We start from the raw sequence: 19,521 nt of genomic DNA, 5'->3' as shown, positions 1-19,521 counted from the left end.
CACTTGGGACCTTGAGTTCACTCACTGTGTCAAGATTGGCAGGGAGATCACGGCAGAGCAGCAGGACATTACTTGCGAAAAAATCTGCAAAAGCCTCATAGCCGATTTCCAATTCCTTATCGTTTGGTCTGCTCTGTGGCAAGTTTGTAAGCATCTGAATTGTTCTAAATAATTGGCCCAGGCGAGAATTTGCAGGTGCAATCTGGGTTGCAAAGTAAGTCCTCTTTGCAGCCTTAACTGTCATTTCATAGGACTTCATAAACAGCCTATAAGATGTTCTTGTTGCTTCGTCATGGGTTTGCCGCCATCGCCTCTCTAGCTGTCTTAGTTGCCATTTCATCAGCCACAACTCTGGGGTATACCATGGTGCAAGCCGTAAATGGCAATGAAGAGGGTGCTGGGGAGCAATCTCATTGATGGCTGCGGAGAGTTGTTGATGCCACATTTCCGCTAGTTCATCCAGCGAGTCACCAGGGGGCCAAGGATCCCACAGAGCCATTTGAAACCACATAGGGTCCATCTGGCTTTGTGGGCGAGCCAAAATATACCCACCGCCTAAACAGGGTTATGGTGGCACAGCCATACGGGCCTTCAGATCATAGTGGTCCAACCATGGCACTGCCTCGGCAGTAATCTGGTCCACCGTAATTCCCACCACAAAGATCAAATCCAGCGTGTGCCCAGCCTGATGGGAGGAAGTTGTTACATATTGGGAGAGTCCCAGTGTTGCCATGGATGACACCAGGTTCATCGCCTGTAAGGAGTTCGCTTCATTGGCATGGAAATTGAAGTCACCCAGGACTAAAAGCCGTGGGTACTCCAATGCCCAGCCTGCTACAGCCTTCGTCAGGGACGGTAAGGCACTGGCTGGTGCAGTAGGCAGACAGTACACTAGCCAGATAGCCAACCTCTTCCCCACATCCCATACTAACTTAACTTAAAGAATGCATACTGAAGTTATTGGCTCTGGCTGAAAGAACTATAAACAAATGGATTTCCAGTAGCAATCTATAAAAAATGTAATGATCCATTGGACTTTGCATGAGGATGATTCTTTCCCTTTCCATAGGTAACTAGAAAGATTGGATGTGCTTGGACTACTGGACTTTTGAGTGTACCTCAGGAGTGTTGGAATAAAGTTTTAAAACAATCTATGATATTTCAGAATCCCAATGAAACATCTGTGAATTCTGAGTTAGAAAGTGGAAGGAGACATAACTGTTATGGTTCTGCCCAGGGCTTTTTTAGTAGAAAAAGCCCAGCTGGAACTTATTTGCATATAGGTCACACACCCTGATATCACCATTGTTTAACACAGGGCTTTTTTGTAGGAAAAAAAATCAGCAGGAACTCATTTGCATATTAGACCACATCTTATGATACCAATCCAGCCGGAACTGCGTTCCTGTGCGTTCCTGCTAAAAAAAAAAAGCCCTGGTTCTGCCATTCCACAGTTCCATTCTGAAGGGTTTATAAAAATAATTTTATCACATTTATACCCCGCTTATCATCTAACTACCTCAGAGTAGTAGATACTGGTGTTTTCCTCTGTTACCATAATTGGGGGAATCTCCTAATATTTGGGGAAATATTAGCTTTTAGGAGACCTTGGCTAGCAAGAGGCAGTAACGGAATTTATACCAATTGTCTACCAGGATTTTCCCTTAGAGAACAGTCAGAATTAACCAGACTGTTGCCTATTGTTTTATTAAGAAAATAATAACATAATGCACACATACAGAAAATAATGCACACAGACAAACACACAAGCTCAGAAAATACAAGGGTGACAGGGATTATAGAAGGGATTTCAAGGTGGATTATAGCTACCTAGTCAGACAAGGAAGAGCAAGATGACCAGCATCTTGGGTGTTTGGTTTGGATCCAGGAACACACAACACAAGGACTAAACTTTGAGAGCTATTTGTCATGTTGTGGGGCACTAAAGATTTAGGTCTTATAACAAGGAAAATAGAGATTTTACCCAAAATTGGGGCTGATCACAACCCAATAATGTGGATTACAAAATTGTCTAAGAAGTTGAGAAGATGGAGATTGACTGAAGATTTACTACAGAATAAAGAAATAGTGATATACCTAGAAAATGAAACTAAAGCTTTCTTTCAAGTGAATGATAAAGAGGATATTGAATTTCAGACGGTTTGGGATGCCTACAAAGCAGTAATGAGAGGATTATTGATTACCTTGAATAATAAAGATAAGAGAGCAAAAGAAAAACAGTTGTTGTACATTCAGAATGAAATAAAGAAAAAAGAAGGGGAGTTGAGGAAAAGGCCAGGGAAAAAGAAAATTATAAAGGAAATTGCAATATTACAAACGCAAATGAGACATATGTTAAATAAAGAATTGGAATGGAATTTGAAAAGACTACAGCAGAAATCTTTTCAGGGAGCAAATAAACCTGGAAAGTATTTGGCTGGAAAGTTTTGAATGATCCTATTTAAAAAATTGAAATTGAGGCTGCAATTAATACAATGAAAAATGGAAAGGCGCCTGGGCCGGATGGATATACAGCTAAATATTTTAAAACCTTTAAAGATGAGTTAACACCGAAATTGCAGAAGTTGATGAACATGGTAAGAGTAAAAGGGAAAATACCAAACACATGGAAGGAAGCTGTTATTTCGTTGATACCAAAGGAAGATAGAGATGTCACGAATGTAAAAAATTATAGACCAATTTCATTATTAATGATTATAAAATATATACAAGAATCTTGGCAGAACGGCTTAAACAACATTTGATAAATTTTATAAAGGAGGATCAAGCAGGGTTTCTTCCCAAAAGGCAAATAAGAGACAATATCGGAACTGCTGTAAATATTGTAGAATATTATGAAACATCCAGAAAAGGAAGTAGCATTATTCTTTGTGGATGAAGAGAAAGCATTTGACAGTTTAAACTGGGACTTTATGTTTGCAGTAATGGAGAAGATGGAGTTGGGAGAAAGCTTTATTAGAATGATAAAAGCAATGTACACTGAACAATGTACAAGGCTATGTATAAACGCAGATCTTACAGAAGATATGATAATTAGTAAAGGCACAAGACAAGGTTGTCCGCTTTCCCCATTGTTGTTCATAATGACTCTTGAAATATTACTGATGCAGATTCAAGAAGACAAAGAAATAGAAGGATTAAAAATAAAAGGATTTACTTACAAACAGAGAGCATATGCAGATGATATAATGTTTATAAATAAAAACCCTATACAAGTTACACCCTTGTTAGCTAAAATACAAGAATTTGGTGAGTTGGCGGGACTTTGTATTAATAAATAAAATCAAAGTTTCTATGCAAAAATATGCAATTAAATAAGCAACAAGAATTACAGAGATTAACAGGCTGTGAAGTTACCTCCAAGGTAAAATATTTGGGTGTTGAGATAACAATGAAGAATATTGATCTATTTAAAAATAATTATGAGAAGCTATGGCGTAAAATGGATGAAGATATGATAAAATGGAACAAATTTAATTTGTCATTGCTGGGTAGAATTGCTGCAATTAAAATGAATATCCTACCAAGAATAATGTATTTGTTTCAAACTATTCCCATTGTGAAAGAAAGTAAACAATTTTATAAATGGCAAAGGAACATTTCAGAATTTTTGGAGGCTGGGAAGAAACCAAGGATTAAAATGAAAGTTCTGACATGCAAAAGAGAGAGCTGGATTTCAACTACCGAATTTAAAATTATATCAGGAAGCAGTTTGTTTGGTGTGGATAAAAGAATGGATAACGCTGTTAAACAAAAAGCTCTTAGTGTTGGAAGGTCACGGAAATAAATTTGGCTAGCACATGTATTTGTATTATGGAAAAAAGAAGATGGACGTTTTTTTCTCTCACCATTATATAAGAAATAACTTGTTAAATACATGGATGAAGTACAAGAAATACGGGGATGAGAGAAAACCGTTATGGATAGTGCCGGCTGAAGTAATAAAAATAACAGATGAAATAGGTGAAGAAAAGTGGTTGTCATATAATCAATTATTAAAAATACAAAGTGGCAAAGTAGAATTGAAAACTGCTGAAGAGTTGAACAATAAAAATGATTGGTTCCAAATGCAACAAATAAAGAGCTTGGTGGATAATGATATCAAAACTGAAGGGATAAGAAAAGAACAAACAGAAATGGAAATAGTTCTGCTTGGAGATAATGAAAAAATAATTTCAAAAATATATAAATTACTTTTAAAATGGTCTACGGTGGATGAAGTAGTGAAATCTCAAATGATTAAATGGGCAATTAATGTAAATAAAGAAATACAGATGGAAATTTGGGAATACTTGTGAAACAATTCTATGAAACTTTTGACGTGTCATAGTATTAGAACTGTTTTAAAATGATGTATAGATGGTATATGACTCCTAAAAATTGGCAAAGATGAACAATAAGATGCCAGACAGATGTTGGAAATGTAAAAAATTATAGATTTCTACCATATGTGGTGGACTTGTGAAAGGGCAAAAAAGTATTGGCAGATGATTCAGCAAGAAATTTCTAAGATCTTGGGATATGAATTCAAGAAAGTTGCAGAGACTTTTCTGTTGGGATTACAAATGGAAAAATTTCCAAAAGAAGATAATTTGGTACTTTGTAATTTGGTACTTGCTCTCAGCTGCTAGGACATTATATGCGCAGTTGTGAAAGCAAGAAAAAATACCAGAGAAATGGGATTGGATTATAAAAGTTATGACATGGAGTGAAATGGACAAATTAACAAGAACATTAAGAGACTATGATTTAGTAGTTTTTAAGATGGAATGGAAAAAGTTCAGAAGATATGTAGAAAAAGAGTGGAAAATAAAAAAAAACATTGGACAATTTTTGATAATGATTAAGTTTTAGAAGAAGAAGAATATAAGTTTTTGTTTTAATAGTTAAAGGTATCTTTAAATATTAGCATTTTAAGTAAATAACACCGGCGTGGGTCAAGTAATGGGGGGAGGGGTGGGTAGAAAGTAATATAGGGGGTAGATAAAAGAAGTTATTAAGATGTAAGAAATAATTTTGTTACCATGTGTTACTAATAAAATTGTTTTAAAACACAAGGAATGTTCAAACAGCCACTCAGGCACATGCATGTTAGAAAGCACAGATGACATACGTTTACAGGTGAGTGTATCCCTTGCTTTCACTGGGGAGTTTGAAGATTATTTCAGTGACAGTTCTGGAGAATCAGAGGCAGGGTTGCCTGTGGGCATTAAGCTCCTGAGGTCATTTTGCAAGCTTAATGGCTGGCCAAACTTTTGAACCCAGGATTATTCAAAATGATTTGTGATTTGTGTGCTAAAACTGTTTTCTGAGAAAGAAAATGAAGAATTGTTGTATTAAACTTCGAGGGCTATTGTTTTAATAAAGAAAAATGTGTCCTGAAGAAGGGTCACATGATTGCTCCTTGGAGCATTGTAGTGAAAGGATTAGCTGGGAGTAAAACAATATGTTGGGAAATGCTGAATGGGGTTCTCAGGAAAAGACAAAGACCAATTTCTCACTAGGTTTGTTCCGAGTGAAGAGCTCTTTTGCTTTTTACTTCTCTCTGTTATTGCACAAGCTGCTGCGGAGCTGCGAGTTGGCCCGCTGCAAGCAAGATCCTCTTACAAGCAGTTTCTGCTTGCCACGGGAGAACGGTGAGCCAGCTCGCAGCTCCGTGTCAGCTTGTGCAAGAGAGAAGTCCCAGAAGCAAAAGAGCTCTCCACCCGGAACAAGCCCCAGTGCGAAATCGGTCAAAGATGTTGTCATATTTGCATCTATGTTTGGATGTTGTCATATTTACATCTATGTTTGCATCTATGTATGCTTCCAGGTGTAAAAAGGAACTGTTACTGTTTTTGCTGGAATGTGGCTAGGAATGTGAGAGCATAATGATCCACTGATGATCCTTGATTGCTGAAGAGAAAGGGCCACCCAATTGTGGGGATGGCTCATTAATTAGGGTGATTAGATTAGGAAGGGAAGATTCAAGTATTGGAGGTTTCTGATGAGTGATTTATCCTTTCCTGTAGACTTCATAATGCAGGATACCTCTTTTGTTTTAGATGGGGGGGGCTGGAGATACCCTAAAGCCACCGCCCAAAATAGCGAGTCAGGCTTGTGCTTTGCTGCTAGGAACCATTTTCTTTGGCCCTACTCCATCTTTGTTTATATTGTACGCTTCCATGACCTCACTCTGGCCCAAACAAGGCTGGTGCTTATACGTTAAGAGAACTGGGGGTGAAGATTATAAGGGTTGTGTTTTACCCAGTGTGCCCTTTTCAGGGGTACATAGGGGGCATTACATCCTTCATTATATAACTCTTTGAAATGGGTTAGGTTGAGAGATAGTAAACTGACTGAAGGTCATCCAGTAAAATTTATGGCTGACCAGAAATTTGAATCCAGAGATTTGAATTGTATTGCTGGTTGAACTGTGGCAGTTTTAGTTTAGAAGTTCACTTGTTGAGTTTATCAAATTATAACATACTAAGTTTACAAAATCTTAAGTGGGCTATGTATATGTCAAAATAAGTTATTTTACTAAAGGTTGAGCACACAGTCTTTGCAGGTGAAAAAAATGGTCTTCTCTAAAATACAGAGAAATAATTACCTTATTATGTTTTAATTCTTAACTGTGCTTTTTGTCTCTTTATTCACAGAGATGATATATGTAGATACAGTAGTTCTCTTTAAAAATCCTCACCATTTCTGTTATGGTGGATTTTCATTAATCAGTCTAAACCTTTCATTCTCCCAGCAAGAATCCATTCATAATCCTCTTTAAATGTGTTGGATTTTTATGAAAGTTGTAGCAAATATTATGATTCATAGCTCTAGTACATATTTAAGACTGTGATTAAGCAGTGGATCTTGCTCTGCCATTCATGAATAGAACAAGCTGTGTTTCTGCCATTTAGGATATCAATATAAAAACTGAGATATGATTACAGATTTGGTATTCATGCCAGGACAATGCTTCATCCTGTACATATTTTGTTCTCCAAAAATCTCTTCGCATATTTGTAAAAGTAATGCACATCTGGATTCTATCAAATAAGCATAGGAAAGAACAGATAAACTCACTTTCACAAATGAGGGCTAAATGGTAAAGTTTAAAATAGTCCCCCTCCCCCGTAGCTAAGCAAAACCCAATTAACTGCAATCTGCACAACCTGTGTGAATGAATACTTTTTTGAGCTTGATTTGTCAGAGAAAAAATTGATAACTGTGTGGCACAGAAATGCCTGAGAATTTAAATTAGAGCATGTTGTCTCTAGCTGTCAGAGAGAAATTCTATATAAGAAAATAACTATTGAAAATTTAATGCTTTGGTTTCTCTTTTTAAGAGCATTCAAATATAATGGATCCAGGCTCCAAAGGCTGCTGTCACTTAATCTGCAAATGGGCTTTTTAAACTCCTTCTCTTTCCTTTTCTTTCATAGATATGAAAGCAGAACGCACTTTTGTTAGCCAGGTTGCAAAATCCTTGGCGGCATCTAATGCAACTTGAACATTGCACTCAACCACTCAAAAACAAGTATTACTCCTTTGTATGTAGAAAATGCATATAAGGAAGGAGATATCTGCACATGTGTGTGTACACAAAAGAAACAGAAAGCTCTGTAACCACATACACATGTTCATAGAAGCAGACAAAATTTGAGGCAATTTACACAGATGCAATGCTGTGTAAAAGCAACAATATTTGAATTAGTTTAAAGAGCACTGCAGCTATTTTAGCAAAATCTTGACATAAAACAAATCAACATAAAAGTCTATATACCTTTGATCTGTCCCATTTCATTAAGCTTAATTAGTAGAGGCTTGAGGTATTCTCATAAGCTATGAATGTGTAGAACTGATCAATGCCATATAGAGAAAGCTACTGGGAGCTCAACAGTAAATGAGTATAATTGTAATAAATATATTTTAAAAGTTTTTTTTTTTCAGTAGAGACACTCCAGGGTGTCTTTTGAAGACATGCTATAGTTGCAAAGTACTTTAATCCAACACTTAAGTGGGCTGCTTAAAACTCATTGGGATTTGGGCTGTCAGCAGTGCCCGGGACTACAGCATAACGTTCTTTGTGTGGCTGTCACTGAAAACCAATGTTCCCTCTAAGCTGAGTTAGTTAGAGCTAGCTCACAGTTTTTTAGCCTCCGGCTCACACATTTTTGTCTTAATTCAGGAAAAATGGCCCCAGAGCAAACTAATTTTTGCAGTACCTTACAACTTCAATGCCAGTAGGTCACAAAGTAGAATTTTTGCTCACAAGACTCCATAGCTTAGAATGAGTATTGCTGAGAACCAAACCAGACCAACCTTTGACAAATTTTCCTTAGCACCCCAAAAATGTAGGAGCCAGACTAATTTTTTAGCCTTCAGGGTTTTATATTTTAATGACTATACTTTCTAATCATTGCCACTACAAAACCTTATTCTTAACACTTCAGTTTGTTGACATTTTTAAAACCACCAACCATCCATCCATCATCTCTCTCTTTCTTCTTCTTCATCATCATCATCATCTCTGTCTGTCTGCCTGCCTGCTTGCTTGCCCACCCATCCATCCATGCATCCATCTATGCATCCATCCATGCATCCATCCATGCATCTATATATGGATAACCCTAGTCACCACCAAAAGTTAAATAAACTCTGACCTTCTACTGAGAATTACCAAGGCTCTTATAATAAATGACAGCTGAAAATGCTAGGTGCCACAATGAAATTTCTAGGTGCAGTGGCATCCTAGTACCTGGGATTTGTTGAGTTCTTAACTAGGCATTACTTATTCATAAGTTCATCACAGACACTTGTAGCCATACTGCAGTGCAAGTCCCCATGGCAACTAGTATTTAAAAATCACCTACAAGCCCAATTCTGACTGAGATGGCTATGATGGAAAGAGTGGCTCCTGTCTTCCTTCTCCTGGCCATTTTCAGCAGTTGAAATTACTTGGGGACTGCAAGAGCAGGTGTTATTTGCTTCATCAGAAAGTTGCAAATGCAAGTATTCATTGCACATGCAGCCTCCTAACAGGGCAATAATGTCTGCCTCCACAGCCTCTCGGTAATTTTGGCTGTATTGAGAACAGCAGAAGCCCATCCTCCCCCCACACCTTTCCCCTGATTAGAATTGGGACAATCTGTGCTGTTTAGATTTTAGTTGATATGGGGACTTGCTGGTGCATTTTGTTATTTAATTTATTTACAAAATTTATATTCTGCCTTTCTGTCTTTATAAGGACCATCAAGACTGCAATTATGGCTGCAAGTCCCTGTGGCGAATGTGCAAAAAACCATAATGTCTAATTTGACTCTAATGAGAAAAATCTTTGAGTCTTTAAGCTGCTGCTACTGCATTATCCAACCTGCCTTTCTTAAATGAACAACATAAACAGCTAAAGGTTCCCCAGTCCTTATTTTGGATACAGGAGCTGTACTACAGGAAAATACATGGAAGTGACAATCAGTGGTGTAGTGGTTAAGAGTGTCAGATTATTATCTGGAAGACCCAGGTTAGAATCCCCACTCGTGCTGTGGAAGCTCATTGGGTGACCTTGGGCTAGTCACACTCTCTCAGCCTAACCTACTTCACAAGGCTGTTGTGAAGATAACATGGAGAAAAGAATGATGTAAACCACTCTGAGTTCCCATTCAGTGCTGGATTAAACCCTGTAGAGGTCCCAAGGCAGTTGAATCTTGGGGGGAGGGGGGCTTGCAAACTATCTCCTAATAAATTTTTAATTTTACCATCCAACATTTTTAATAAATCAATTTTATTACACAAAACAAACATTAACAACCAGGGAAAACCAAGTTGGAGGAGGTGTATCTTTGGCTAAAGCTGGGTCAAATGCAACACAGCTGATGTTTCCATTCCTTCCAACTGTTTCAGCAGTGTTGGCCTTATAGACTTTTGAAGAATAAACTTTATCCAGGTTATAATTATGAACACTAAAATGGCACATACTGCTCATATACAACCCCTTAATATGTTTTGGCTTTCAACATTATTTATTGCTTGTATGGCTGTAGTATGGCTGTATAGGCTGTTCTCAATTAGCAGGCTCAGAGATGGTCTGTCTGTGATAATACCGTAGGGCCTAGAAAGGAAATATTAAATTTACTGCCTATTCAGAACTTTTAATCATAAACTCTGGGCCAGAGAAATATGGGTAGATAGTTAATCTATCCTGCTTCTGCCCATGGTCTCAGAGTGGCTTACAAGAGAGAACAGTCTTCAACTGGTGATGCCTATTTTATCTCTGCATGAGATGTCAGAATTGTCCCAAAATATTATGTTTGGTTAACTTTCATATATGGGTTCTAAATAAAATTCATAAGTAAGGTAAAGAAATGGCAATTGCAAATTGTATGCTTCTGGGTTTATTAAAAACTGTGGCATCTGACAAGATGACTGGAAACTCAGGATAAAGAAATATGACGGGGTTGCCAAAGCTTAATGCCTCATTTCAGGACTTCAGTTATCTTTAACTAGGAGTTCTCTAGTTTTAACCTGTGTCATGGTTTCAGTTTGATTTTTAGATCCATAACTGACTGTCCACAGAAGTGCAAGACAGATGATTACAAAATTCTAAGCTCATCTTAAGCTAACTTTAAAAATTCCATTTAAATTGTTAAATGTCATTTGTACGACAGCCATCTCTCCTACAAAAAAGTTCTTCATTCCTTTCCTTCATTCCAGAAGACTGTTGCTATTCCATAGCCCATCCACAATCCATTCCTTTAAACGCCACTAATCTACTTTTTTGCCCTTTCAAATTGTTCAGAGTTTATACATATTCTTTATCAATTCCTGGCAGTATCCAACTTCTATTTCAATTTTTTGTCAGTTACTTCCTCTTTGAAATAGTCTGTTTCTACCTTTTTAATATATATCTATGTGGATTTTCAGAAAATCAAAGATAGCCTTGGGAGACACTCAGGTCAGATTGAAGTCGTTCACTGTAAGAAGACAGCGGTTATGAAAAGTGCCACACCTGCAGAAGCTGCAAGGATACAGGAAAAACTGACTCAGCTTTCATATCAGTGGGATAAAGTTAACCAGATGTATCGAGAACTTCAAGCGTAAGTAACTTCTTTACATTTGTTTGTGATCTATGATAAGACTTATTAACATTTGGCTTATAATGTATGATTGCACCTTTGGATGTTCTCCATGCAGAATATTTGGTTAATTCCAGACGGAATCTGTCTTAATATTTGGACCATGGAGGCCGTATTCCTTCTAAGCTGAGTTAGTGTGAGCTAGCTCACAATTTTTTAGCCTCCAGCTCACACATTTTGTCTCAGCTCAGGAAGGATGCCCCTAGAGCAAACTGATTTATGCAGTTTCTCACAACGTTAATGCCAAGAGCTCACAACTTCAATGGCAGTAGCTCACAAAGTAGAATTTTTGCTCATAAGACTCCACAGTTTAGAGGGAACATTGCATGGAGGTACTTATAAGGAAATTAGTTGATGGATTCAGTTAATTCATTGACTACATTACGCTACTTTATCTGACATATATATTGCTTTAACGAAGATTGTGTCTTAATTTTAAAAAGAAGGTCCCTATATCCGTCACCATGGCTTATGCCATATTGCAGATCACCCAGAGCCTGGCACAAGTCAGGATGGGGCAAAATAACAACAACAACAGCAACAACAAAAATTTCTGGATATTGTTTTCCTATCTTTCAAGTATTAGTCTTGCATGCAAAAAGAAAAAAAAAATTTACAAGTAGTTTGGGCCAGGACCTTTATTGCTGTGCCTTTCTGGTTGCTATAATGTTAGAAACTATTTAGTTGCTGTTATATAATTATTCAATTAAAGATGGTGAATTTGAAAGAAAGGTAAACAGTGTGTAGATGTTGCCTTATTGGTATTATACTTTATTGGTGTTATTCAGGTATTTATTCAGCTGAAAACAAACTATAAAATCTGATCTACTTACTGAAATAGTTACCCCTCCCCATGATATTATCCAGCTTTTATTTGGACACAGCTAGAAGGCATTTAAAGAGACCATGGTCTCTTTAAATGCTTTCTGAGTTCACTCAACAAGTTGTGCTACCTCGGTGGTGCAACTCAGTGAGTGAACTTAGAAGGCATTTAAAGTTAAAATGCTTTCTGAACTTGCGGAGTCATGCTGCCATTGTGGTGGGACTTGGTGAGTGAACTCAGAAGGCATTTAAAGTTTAAAATTTAATCTAAACTTTAATTAGTCCAGACATAAACATCCCCGTGCTTTGGAATCAGTACAAATCGAGAAGCCACTCTGGGCTCCTGGCAAAAAATTCTCACAAGCCCCATCAGCCAGCAACCAGCAAAAGTGCACTGTACATTGAACCTATACAGCAAATTCCATACAACATTTGCCAAAAAAATCACATTACAGGCTTAGATAAGTGTGGAATTGTAGTGAGGCTAAACCCTGAGAACTGTTCTGGTAAATGTGCTTCTACCCCTGCTTTGATGCTGCTTTGTTCTGCCTTTACAACCAGCGTTCCACATGCTGCTAGTAAAGGGTGAGAGACAGGGCATTCCTGCTGGATGGCAGCAAAGCCAAAAAGCACCCTAGTCTAGTTCTGGCGAAGAAAGCTTCCGTACTTCAATATGTGTCCTTACTCTTGTCATATAGCACATCTTGGCTCCAATCAATAGTAGTGAATCTTGCACAATAATTAATTTGCTATAGTAGTGAAGTTTAGGGGAAATAAATGCATAAACAGCTGCCAGAATAGAGCAGGTGAATATGACTTAGGGATGAGATGGCATTTCTTTTTCATTTCATCTGTTGTCATTGTTACCATTTACCATTAGCCCCATTTTTGTTGCTGTCATTAATTATTCTTTTGGGTTTTCTGTACCATAAAGTAATATATACCATTTATATGCAAATGTGTAATACTTTTTAAAGTGTTAACGGGGGAATCACCATGAGGACCAATGAATTGGTGCAAAAATGAAGATTCACAGGTTTGTTTCTTAAAAGGGAGAAATAAAAATGGAGATATTTAAATCAAACATGACAGCTTTTTAAATTGGCATAGCTGATATTAAATAAAATAGTAGTTGAGCCAGTTTGATGTAGTGGTTAAGGGTAGCAGACGCTAATCTGGAGAGCCAGGTTTGATTCTGTACTCCTCCACATGCAGCCAGCTGGGTGACCATGGGTCAGTCACAAGTTCTCTCAGAGCTGTTCTCCAAGAGCAGTTCTCTCAGAGCTCTCTCACAGGGTGTCTGTTGTGGGGAGAGGAAGAGAAGGAGATTGTAAGCCACTCGGAGACTCTGAGTGAAGCATGGGGTATAAATTCAATTTTTCTTCTTAATTTTGGTTTAAAGTAAATACTCCTCTTTGGACTTCAAAAAATTAATGACTTTTGATTCTTTTGAAATGTTTTCTGTTTGGGATTCACTAGTTCTGGTTTCCTTATGCTTAACATTAATTAATGGAACTTTTGTGACACAATCTTGGGTTATTTTTATTTCCTGGAACCAATTCCAAGGAAAACTATTTCAGTATGAACCTAAGACCCATAGTCCTAAAACATGATTACTATGAAGATGTGTAAAAAACCTAAAGGATTCCCACTAAATTCTACAGAAGAATTCAGAGATCTAAACTTATTGGGTAGCCCAGCATACAAAGACAGAATTCTACTGTTACGGTAAGTGGTGTTTTGTTTCAGAAAAGGAGTGGAAATTCAGAAGTGTTTTAATGTTTGCAGAATATTTTGACTGAGCCTTTGCCTTTCTATTTTTTAAAAAGTAGTAATGTTTAATAACTTGTTCAAAGCCTTTTTGTCACTGTACCAATTTGTGTTAGAAATAACAGTGCTGTATTGGTAAGTATGTTAAAGTGAATTGGAAATATTACAAAGGTGGAAGTACACAGAGGTGTATTTGAACCTGTATTATTCAGAAAACATTCAGTACCTACCTCTTTTTATTTACTCTTTGATGCTACGGCCTCCTATTTCCTTCCTATGTGATATTTTAAATGGTTGTTGATTCTTGTACTGGCTTCATTCAGCATTTTTAGCTTAGTTGAAGTCACTATAGGAGTGAGGTGAGATCAGTTGGAGCTGGAGTCCAAAGAATAAGTCATTAATCCTCCACATGTCATTGCTGTTTGGCCTCTTCTTCTAAAGTGTAACTTGGAGACAGATGTATAATCTGGGAATGTTTCCAGGTTCATTTTTTCCCCAAATGAGACACTCAGCATTGTCTGCATTATGCAGGGTTCTTTTCTGTTTGTCTCTGTGCCATCTGCAGCAGTGAAAATGAGTTATATTTGCATTGCATGGTGAGGTGCTCACAGAGAGAATAACAATGTTTTCTCAAAGTGAGGCTTCAGCCAAATTTGGGTCTCTAATCCAGAAAAAGGAATTCCCTAAATCTTTCTACTGGTTTGGGTTTCTTACCAGAATTATTTTATATTTTTCCTGAAACACTATTTGCTTTATGTTATATGGTATATAATGCAGGAGATTACGGTGGGCTACACAGATTTGCTCCTAATTTTCTCAGATACAATTGTGAACTATATCACTCTCTAAATAATCAATCTCCATCAGGTAGGAATTTACAAGATCTTTGTGGAACTTGTGTATCCTGGCAGATTGTTTAAAGCCTCAGTAAAAAAATAAATAAATCTCTGGCCGATTCCACACACTCACCTGCCCCAGCACAAACCGTCAAAGTGACTTGGAGCTTGTGATTGGTTCCCCACAATGCTGCAGATCAAAGTTTTGGCCCACATGTACAGCTTCTCCTCCATGGTTTTCGTATTCCTGTTTTTTTGCGGGGTTTTTTTTTGTTTTTGCCTCAGCACTGAACTCACCATTTACTGTGTGGAATTCTGCCATTCATGACAAATATTCCCATACTGCTCTTCATTATCATTGTTTTCCATGCCCACCAATTCCAGTTCCAACGCACTGCAATGATGACCCCTGACATCACAATCGTCCAGCCTACCACACCTCTATTAAAAAAAAAAAAAAGAGGACTGATCACATTGCAATGCAAGGCAGACATTGTTGAGTCTGTGACATCTTGCTTTTCCTTCCACTTATGATCCCATATCACCAGGATTCTTTTAAAAAATCAGGGAGCACTTGAATTTTTAAAAAGTCCCCTCCCCCATGACCTAAAAAAGCAGAACTGGCAGGCCGGGTCTTTCTGCTTCTCACAGCCAGCTGGCTGCAAAAAGCAGGGAGACCAATCCAGCTCCTCTCTCCTCCTATTCTGCTCCTGAGAAGAAGGGAAAGAGAGGTGGGGCTGGCAGGCTGGCTCTCCATGTTTCCAGCAGCCAGCTGGCTGCAAGAAGCACAGATAACCATGGCTTCCCATTTTCCCCTCCTGTTCAATTGAGCAAGATGGGGAAAAGGCAGGGCCAGCTGCAAGAAGCATGGAGAACCATGGCTTTCCACTTTCCCTTCTTGCTCTATTTGAGCAGGGCCAGTAGATCAGCTCTCCATGCTTCTAGCAGCTGACCAGCTGCAAGAAGCACTCACGGTTTCCTGCTTTCCCTCGACTGAGCAAGAGGGGAAAGAGGCAGGGCTGATCCTTCTGTCTGTCTGCTAACAAAGCATCTAGCAAAACCGGAGAATGGAGCAGTATCCCCCCCCCCCTTTTGTGATTTGTGTAGCACTGAATAGACTGTGGACTGTGTCTTGTTCACTGAAAATAAATTTTCCTTGTGATCACCCAATGCTGCACTGAAGAATCTCCATGGTGCATCACATGATGCAACAACAATCTGTTCCAAAAAAATCAAACTTGCCATTGAGAGGTGCCACTGCCTACTGGTGAGTAAATGTGAACCTTGTGGGAATTGGAAACACAGTAATGAAACCATGCATGTGCATAAAAAAAATGGGGAAGATGGTGGAGGGTTGGGCTACTGAATGGTGACGGGGATGGGTGAGTGGTTGAAACAGAACCAACAAAGAAATGCAGAACAAAAGGAGTGGAGAAAAGAAAAAGAAGCTGCGAAAAAAGGCAGGCACATGAAACTCATGAAACTGACCCAAGGCAGAACAACGTGGGGAGAAAGAGAGGCAAGCTCATAATGCAGAAACATCCTCTGTGATCTTTTAAATAAGGACAAAATACATCATCGGTTGGATCAGCGTTTTTGAGGGTAAAAGAGAAAGGAACAATCATGCAGTTTCTCAACTCACCACAGCCCACCCCATGTAGTGTTTAGTGGTTATGCTGTTCTTCTCTTTTATGTAGCAAAAATAGCAAGTAAGATCCAAACTCCTATTCCCAACCTTATTTTGGCAATATCTTGTATCTAATGAAATTTTTAATAGTCCAAGGAGGTGAGGTGGAATAGAAATACTAAAATTTTTTTTTAAAAAGTCTTTCCCCAGCTTAAAGCCAGTGTGTTGTATCAGTGAAAAGTGTTGAACTAGTATATGGAAGACCCAGGTTCAAATCCCCACTTATGCCATGGAAATTCACTGGGTGACCTTGGACCAGTCACAGTCTTGCAGTCTAACCTACCTTACTGGGTTATTGTAAGGGAAAAATAGAGGAAAGGAGAATGATGTAACCTGCTTTAGATCCCCACTGAGGAAAAAGGCAGGACATAAATGAAATAAATAAATAAAATAAAATAATAAAACTGTCCATTTATTTGCCCTGCTATTGAAAGTTCATTGAGCTGGTTTATGCATCCTGGGCTTTTAGAAGATTAAAGGTCCTCACATCTCAGCCATAAGAAAGATTCTTGTTCAGACTGAGCTATCTTAAATGTTCCATCTTCCTCCCCAATAGTATGATTGTTCAGGCAATAATGTAACTCCACATTTTTATCTCTAAGTACTACTAATTGTCCATCATTCTAAGCCCATTAAAGTGCATTGAACACTGTTTAGGACTGAATAGTCTTCATGGAAAATTGATGGTCACTGAAAATATGGGATTTCCTTCTAAGAATTAAGATGTCTGAGTTTTCCTACTCTGTAAGATGTAATAAAATCAGCAAAATTATTCCAAAAATCTTGTCTTCAGATGGGAGCACCAGTATTTTATTGTCTGAATGTTCTCTTTCCATCAAAGAGCTTCTCAAAATGCAAAGCACTGCATTATTTTTAGCTGACTGTTATTGAAATATCCCTGCCATAGTTAGCCCAAAATACTTACACATTACATGAAATTGAATGAACCTTTATTTTATTTCCTGCTTTAATCTTTATTTGTTTTAGTGCCAATTTTGCTGTCACTATTTCACTGGGTTATTGTGGAACTCCACTGTGTTTCTGAAGCCATCTGTGTTTTGCTGAGAAGCATTTGAGCTGCATACACAAAAAATACTTTGGGAAAGGGGGATTAAGGCAGACAATGTGGCCTCTAGCACTTTGCTTCTAGTTATAAGAACTGGATGTATCATTACAATTGTGCCCTTGAGACATGGATCAAACATTATTGCCAGTATTCATTTTTATGCTGAAACCTTAGGACAGTTTTAGAAGTGTTTGAGGCATCTTCATTTTTTAACTTTCAGATTCAGTTTGTGAGTTGCTTTGTATATGTGTATACTGTTTCTGAAAAGAAAATTAACTGTGGAGTATTGCAGTTTTAGAGTAGAGTCAGATAAAACTGCATAATTCATTAATGTAAATTATTGGTTTGTATTTAATAGTCAAACATCAGCAAAAAGTGACTAATAATAAAATATTTACCTAGGCTGTAGCCAGGATTTTAAAAGTCAGGTTTAAAAAAAAAAAGCAAGGGGGCACCCTTGCCCATCCACTGTGTGGCTTGCTGCTTCTCAGAAGCTTTCTGGGGTGGGAGTAAAAACTGGAGGCTCTGAAAGTGGCCAAATCAAAGCAGTCAACCCTAAAACTTTGTGGAGTTGAGAATAGACCACACCTTACATGCAAGCAGAGGGTTTTCTTTCTGTCTCCCTCTCCCCCACTCTAACACTTTGTGGTCAACAGCTCCATCTGTCCCCCCATCCCGGCTCATTCCACACAGCTTCCTCCACTTCCCACTACTCTGCCTCCCTCCTCTCTGCCTGCTACTTTTGCTGCTGCTGTGCACTGTGTTCTGCTCAGATCTCCCAGCTCTGGCTGCCGCTGATGGTACCTCAGTGGCTCAGCCGTGGCAAAAAAAGAAAGAGAGAGAGAGCAGACTACCCCCAAAAAGTCAGGGGGCCCTGTCTGGAAGTCAGGGGGCAGTGCCCCGACAGCCTCCCCCCTGGGAAAGAATGACATGTGCTTTGACAGAATTTGGTGGTGAATGATTTGCCACTCATGATGAAGCATACTTTTTAGTAGCACATAGAAGCAAGAACTGTTGATTACTGAAACTTCTTATGCTTGTAGTGAAAGTAGAGAAGAAGATAGGAAGAATGTTAGAATGGAATGTCAGAATGGAATCAAAGGCTGGGTCCAGATCAGCAGCTTCAGGTGCACCAGACATATCTCAAATCAGGGCGGTTCAAAATGGAGTGGCTGAATCCTGATCAGACGCTCCCATGTGAGTTGCTTATTTTCAGCACAGGAGGAGCTTTGGTGAGGTCAGATGGCTCTTATACACCATCCCCTTGGCATGCTTTGGGTTTCATTTTTTCCTATATTTTAGTAGTCATACACACATGCGCTCATGCTCTCTAGGCAGTATTTTTAAAAAAAAAAAAAAAATACCAGTAAGCACCTAGAGTGGATTGGTGGGTTCACACCACCAATCCATCTCACTTGCCCATCCCCACATTCAGACACCCAGAAAGTTGGATGGCATGTGGCAGATGGATTTACTACCACTTTTGGGGCCACTTCAGAGATGCCAGAGGATGGGGTGAGTACGGGAGCGGGATGGGAGGTAGATGTGCTCCTTTGGACTTGATTTTAAATCCTTCTGTCAGCTGTCCCTGTGTTGGCTTAAACTGCCAGTCTGGACCCAGCCAAGATGATGCTTTATAAAACACCCTAATGGTTTGGTGAATAGGAGGCATGCATCCAAACAATAGCATCTCTCAGTCCATCTGCTGTATTTTTAAAGGAGCGGCAAAGTAGTGAAGAGGAAATCAAGGCAGGCTTGCAGTTGCTGTTCATAGCCACCACCAGTGTTCCCTCTAAGCTGAGTTAGTGTGAGCTAGCTCACACATTTTTAGCCTCCAGCTCACACATTCTTGTCTTAGCTCAGGAAGAATGGCCCCAGAGCACACTAATTTATGCAGCAGCTCATAACTTTAATACCAGTAGCTCACAACTTTAATGCCAGTAGCTCACAAAGTAGAATTTTTCCTCACAAGACTCTGCAGCTTAGAGGGAACATTGGCCACCACCAGTCCCTCATACCAAATTTTCAGGGTGGATTTGAGCTTTTCTGCAGGAGTTCCCCTTGAAGCTCATGGTGGGTCATGAGTTTCCACAAAGCCACAATTTTTGCTGTTTTGGGGAGGGCCCATGCTGCTGGTACACATGCATGAAGAGGAATGATGCCATGCCTTCTTGTGCATACACTCAGAGGATCACCAAAATGGTG

At 38.7% G+C, this 19,521-nt stretch overlaps 1 protein-coding gene across 3 annotated transcripts in view; it reads left to right on the top strand.

Moving 5' to 3' along the window:
• DMD (dystrophin) overlaps positions 1-19,521 on the top strand; it is a 1,885,017-nt gene that overhangs the window by 909,857 nt on the left and 955,639 nt on the right. For all 3 annotated transcript variants that reach the window (XM_060234097.1, XM_060234096.1, XM_060234099.1), the window contains one exon: positions 10,924-11,096. In XM_060234097.1, coding sequence (XP_060090080.1) covers positions 10,924-11,096 — 173 coding nt within the window. The remainder of the gene's footprint in view (positions 1-10,923; positions 11,097-19,521) is intronic.

This window comes from Heteronotia binoei, chromosome 3 (genome assembly GCF_032191835.1).
Source record: "Heteronotia binoei isolate CCM8104 ecotype False Entrance Well chromosome 3, APGP_CSIRO_Hbin_v1, whole genome shotgun sequence".
In the NCBI taxonomy this organism is placed as follows: domain Eukaryota; kingdom Metazoa; phylum Chordata; class Lepidosauria; order Squamata; family Gekkonidae; genus Heteronotia; species Heteronotia binoei.
Note: the sequence above shows the minus strand (reverse complement) of the source record. Positions and strands in the feature narration are given on the sequence as shown.